Here is a 5,871-nt window from a genome sequence, read left to right as displayed (position 1 = left end):
AGTAGGAGTGGTAAGGATGCAGATCTTTGCCTTGTTCCCAGTCTTAGAATGAAATATTCAGTCTTTCACCAATGAGTATAATGTTAGCTGTAAGATTTTGTTGATGGTCTTAATCAGATTAAGGAAATTCCTTTTTTCCCTTTATTGAGAATTTTTATCATGAATAGTGGTTTAGTTGGTAAGTCGTGTCTGACTCTTGAGACCTCATGGACAGTAGCCCACCAGGTCCCTCTGTCCATGGGATTTCCCAGGCAAGAATACTGGTGTGGATTGCCATTTCCTCCTCCAAGGGATCTTCCTGACCCAGGGAGTGAACTCAGGTCTCCTGCATTGCAGGTGGATTCTTTACTGACTGAGATACTAAGGAAGCCCCTAGGTATTTAATTTTGTCCTTTTCTTTTTACATCTATTAAGACAATCATGTAGTTTTAAATCTTTTTTTCTGTCAATTGATACTGAACTCTTCAGCCTGCCTTTCATTCCTTGACTAAACCCCACTTAGTTATGATGTATTTATCACATCTATTTATATCCTATCCTGACTGTCAAATACTTTGTTGAGCATTTGGTGTCTCTGTTTATGGTGGATATTAATCTGTATTTTTTTGTTTTTCTTTGTTTCTTATAGTGTCTTTTTTTTTATATCACAGCAATGTTGATCTCAGAAACTAAGTTGGGAAGTTCCCTCCCTATGATTTTCTGGGAAATTTGTGTAAAATTGATATATCTCTTCCATAAATGTCTGACAGAATTTGCCAGTAAAATTTATCTGGACTTTTAGAGATTTTGGATGAAGGGTTTTAAACTAGGAATTCAATTTCCTTAGCTAATATAAAACTATTCAAGTTGTTTGTTTATACTTAAGTCAACTTGTATATTTCATATTTTTCAAGAATTAAAATATTTCATTAGAATTAAAAGTATGGGTAATTACTCATAATATCTTATGATTATTCTCTTGATGTGTCTAGAGTATAGTGAGATAACATTTTCCCCTTCTAATAATGACATTTTAACCTTCTCAGCAATCTCTTTGAATTGTATTGATATTTCTCAAAAATTAGAGGATGGTATTTCAGGATGGGGAACACATTTTGTGTTTCATTTTGATATTTGTTACAATTATCTTTAAAAATAAAATAAAATTAGAAAAAATTTTCCTTTTTTTCAATGTTATTTCTTTATAGATTTTTCTATTTTCAAGAAGTTTTTTTTTTTCTATTATCATTATTGTTTTCTTCATTCTCTTTATCCGTATTTAACTTTCTCTTCTCATCCTAAAGTGAAATATTAACTGGTTTAATAATTTCTTTATTTTTTAATATTAGCTTTAAATTGTATAAACTTTTTAAACACTGCTCTAGCCAAATTCCACCAATTTTGATATTGTATTTTCATTTCCATTCAACTCACATACTTTGTAATTTCCCTTATCACTTTCTTTATGACCTATGTATTATGTGAAGTATACTGTTTAATTTCCAATTATTAGGAGAATTTTCAGATATCTTTCCATTTATTTTTAGTTTAATTCTATTACTTTCAGAGAATTTTTTTGTGTAATTTTAATTCTTTTAATTTGGTAAGTCTGCTTTATTGTCCAGAATATGTTCTGTCTTCAAGAATATTTCATGTGCACTTGAGAAAAGAGTATACATTTTGCTGTTGTCAGGTAGGTTTTTCTGCAAATGATTACTGGATAAAATTGGTTGATAGCCTTACATAGGTTTCCTGTTTCCTAACTGATATAACTGCTCCCATTTTCTTTTGATTAGCATTTACATGGTATACTTTCCATTCTTCTACATATAACATATATATATACATATATACACACATATATATAATATTTAAAGTGAGTTTCTTGTACACAGCATATATTTAGGGTTTTTCCCCTAATTTGATGACTTGTCTTCAATTAGTATGCAGACCTTTATATTTAATGAGATTATTAAAATGGTCATTTAGCTTTACCATTTTATCATTTATTTTCTGTTTCTCCCAGTTTTTGTTCTTTTCTTTACCCCTTGTTGTCTCTTTTTTGGATTATTTATGTATTTTTTATGATTTGACTTAAATGTCTCTATCAACTTTTTCATTATATCTCTTTGTTATTGCTGTTGTTGCTGTTCAGTGAGTCTCAGGAGACTGTAATATGCATATCTATCCTTTCACAGTCTACTTAGATTTAATGGTAATTGAATAATTAGCATATAAGTTACCTCAAGAGGCAGATTATGAGTAAATACATGGATATATTGAAATAATAATAAATTTATAGTTACAAGAGAAAAGAGAGGCAAAGAAACTACCTAGAAAGAAATGATTTATAATTATAATTAGTACACATATGTGCAATCCCATATGCATCAACATAAGTTTTGAATTAAAGTTTTATTTGTTTAAATCTTCATCATCTTTAAGGAAGAGGAGCATTCTTAAAGACTGTGGTAACACTCAAATTAATCTCTAATGAACAAAAAAGCTAATTCTAAAATTTCAGATACAGGTGACATGATGATCAGGATAAAATTCTTCTATCACTATTTATGAAATCTTCCTAAAAATCATGAATGGTCTGAAAGCTCTCTTCATTGCTACCTTCATCTCTTTGTTCCTGAATGTGTAGATGACTGGATTTAAAAAAGGAGTGAGAACAGCATCAGAAAGAGCAAGAAACTTGTCCATTTGGGAATTGGGGTGTGGCCAAGTATAGACAAACATGGTTGGACCAAAGAACAAAATAACCACAGTGATGTGAGCTGACAAAGTGGACAGGGCCTTGGGTGAACCACCTGAGGAGCGTTTCCAAACGGTTAACAGGATGAAGATATAGGAGATGAGGAGTATAAAGAAGGAACTAACACAGATAAACCCACTGTTGCCAGTGACCATGAACTGAAGTCTGTAAGTATCTGTACAGGCCAGTCTGAGGAGCCGAGGAAGATCACAGTAAAGGCTGTCCAATACATTCGGACCACAGAAGGGCAAATTAACAATAAATGCTAGCTGGAACAGTGAGTGGCTGACACCAAGGGCCCAGGCAGCAGCCAGAAACAAAATGCACATCCTTGGGCTCATGATGCTCAGATAGTGGAGAGGCTTACATATGGCAACATATCTGTCAATGGCCATGGCTATGAGCAGCACCATCTCCACAACACCAATGACATGGATGAAGAAGATCTGAGCAATGCAGCCTCCAAAAGAAATGACTTTACGCTTTCTGAAAAGGTCATAGATCATCTTGGGAGAAGTGACAGAGCAGGCTCCCAAGTCAATGAAGGAGAGGCTGGCCAGTAGGAAGTACATGGGGGAATGTAAGTGAGGATCAGTAGTCACAGAAAACACAATGAGGATGTTTCCAGTCATGCTTGCCACATAGAACACAGAGGAGAACACCAGGAGGAGCAGCTGGAACTCCCATGAATAAGTGAGTCCCAGAAATACAAACTCAGACACCGAGTGATTCCCTCCATCCATCAATCCAGCCAACAGGGCTGCTGCTGAAATAATGAGAACTAAGAAAATATGAAAGAAGTTATTATTATTAGTGATAAGAGTGGCATTAATTACAAGTATACCTCAGAGATAAGATGGGTTCTGTTGCAGACCACTGTAATAAAATAAATATTACAGAAAATCAAGTCATATGAACCTTTAGTTTCCCAGTGCATATGAAAGCTTTGTTAAAATATATTGTAGTCTATTAAATATGTAATAGCACTTTGTATAAAACAATATATATATACCTTAAGTTAAAAATACATGTTTTGTTAAAAAAATGCTAGCTGTCATCTGAGCCTTTAATGAGTCATAGTAGTAACATCACTGATTATAGATCAACCCTGATTATAAATCACCATAACAAATATAATAATAATGAAAATTTTTGAAATATTATGAAAATTACCAAAATGTGACACAGAGACACTAAGTGAGAAAATACTGTTGGGAAAATGGCACCAACAGACTTGCCCTATGCATTATTGCCACAATCCTTCACTTTGTGAGAAACACAGTATCTGTGAAGAACAACAAAATGTGGTATGCTTGTACTTATGTGGTACTGTTCACATTATAAATGACAAATATTTGATAATATATTCTTCACACTTGCTAAATAATCATGAAAATGATGATGGTGATGGTGATGATGGTGATGAAGACATACATATAACTCAAGAAACCATATCATCTAACATCCTTTTATGATAAAAACCTCTCAACAAAGTTTGTATAGAGGAAATATACCTCAAGATAATAAAGGATATATACAACAAACACACCACTAACATAAATACTCAATGATGAAAAACTGAAAGCTTTTGCTCTAAAATTAGGAAGAAGATGATGACTGCCCACCAATGCCACATTAATTCAACATATTATTGGAAATCTAAGCCATAGAAATCAGACAAGAAGAAAAATAATAAAAAAATAATAAATAAAATAATAAAAAAATAAATAAATAAAAATAAAATAAATAAAAGAATAAAAAGAATAAATAAAACTGCCACTGTTTGCAGGTGGCATGATAATATATACAGAAAACCCTATAGATTTCACACACAAAAAAAAAATAGAACTAATAAATAAATTCAGTAAGTTTTCAGGATATAGAAATCAATATACATAAATCTGTTGTATTTATATATAGGAAAAACAATCAGGGAGAGAAATTGAGAAAACAATCCCAATTATAATTACATCAAAAAGAACAAAATACCTAGAAATACACATAACCAGTGAAGTGAAAAACCTTTTTATTGAAAACTACATGACATTGATAAAAAATAATTGAAGAAGACACAAATAAATGAAAACATATACTATGCTCATGGATTGGACATATTATTAAAATATTGTTAAAATTGTGCATACTACCCAGCAATCTACAGATTCAATACAATCTTTATCAAAATACTAGTAGTATTTTTCACAGACCTAGAACAAACAATTCTAAAATTTATATGGAAACACAAATGACCCCAAATAGCCAAAACATTCTTGTGCAAGAAGAATAAAGCAGGCTGTGTCATGCTCACTGATTTCAAAATATACTCAGTTCAGTTCAGCCACTCAGTCTTGTCCAACTCTTTGCAACCCCATGAACTGCAGCACGCCAGGCCTTCCTGTCCATCACCAACTCCTGGAGTTTACCCAAACTCAGGTCCATTGAGTCGGTGATGCCATCCAACCATCTCATTCTCTGTTGTCCCCTTCTCCTCCTGCCTTCAATTTTTCCCAACATCAGGGTCTTTTCAAATGAGTCAGCTCTTCACATCAGGTGGCCAAAGTACTGGAGTTTCATCTTTAACATCACTCCTTCCAAAAAACACCCAGGACTGATTTCCCTTAGGATGGACTGGTTGGATCTCCTGCAGTCCAAGGAATTCTCAAGAGTCTTCTCCAACATCACAGTTCAAAAGCATCAGTTTTTCTGCACTCAGCCCTCTTTATAGTCCAACTCTCACATCCATACATGACCACTGGAAAAACCATAGCCTTGACTAGATGGACCTTTGTTGACAAAGTAATGTCTCAGCTTTTTAATATGCTGTCTATGTTGGTCATAACTTTCCTTCCAAGGAGTAAGCATCTTTTAATTTCATGGCTGCAGTCACCATCTGCAGTGATTTTGGAGCCCCAAAAATAAAGTCAGCCACTGTTTCCACTGTTTCCCCATCTATTTGCCATGAAGTGATGGGACCAGATACTATACTGCTACTGCTGCTGCTGCTGCTGCTGCTGCTGCTGCTGCTCAGTCACTCCAGTCGTGTCCAACTCTGTGCAACCCCACAGATGGCAGCCAACCAGGCTCCCCTATCCCTGGGATTCTCCAGGCAAGAACACTGGAGTGGGTTACCA

At 34.0% G+C, this 5,871-nt stretch overlaps 1 protein-coding gene across 1 annotated transcript; it reads right to left on the bottom strand.

Moving 5' to 3' along the window:
* Nucleotides 1–2,547: 2,547 nt before the first annotated feature.
* Nucleotides 2,548–3,483, bottom strand: LOC102285563 (olfactory receptor 4F3/4F16/4F29). Its single transcript, XM_014481306.2, has one exon. The coding sequence runs from the start codon at nt 3,481–3,483 to the stop codon at nt 2,548–2,550; it is 936 nt and encodes a 311-aa protein (XP_014336792.2).
* Nucleotides 3,484–5,871: the final 2,388 nt, after the last annotated feature.

The sequence above is a fragment of the Bos mutus genome, chromosome 10, assembly GCF_027580195.1.
Source record: "Bos mutus isolate GX-2022 chromosome 10, NWIPB_WYAK_1.1, whole genome shotgun sequence".
Lineage (NCBI taxonomy): Eukaryota > Metazoa > Chordata > Mammalia > Artiodactyla > Bovidae > Bos > Bos mutus.
Note: the sequence above shows the minus strand (reverse complement) of the source record. Positions and strands in the feature narration are given on the sequence as shown.

Bases quoted from the DNA above. Each gene is read 5' to 3' on its own strand.
- LOC102285563 (XM_014481306.2), bottom strand. From the start codon at position 3,483: ATGGATGGAGGGAATCACTCGGTGTCTGAGTTTGTATTTCTGGGACTC.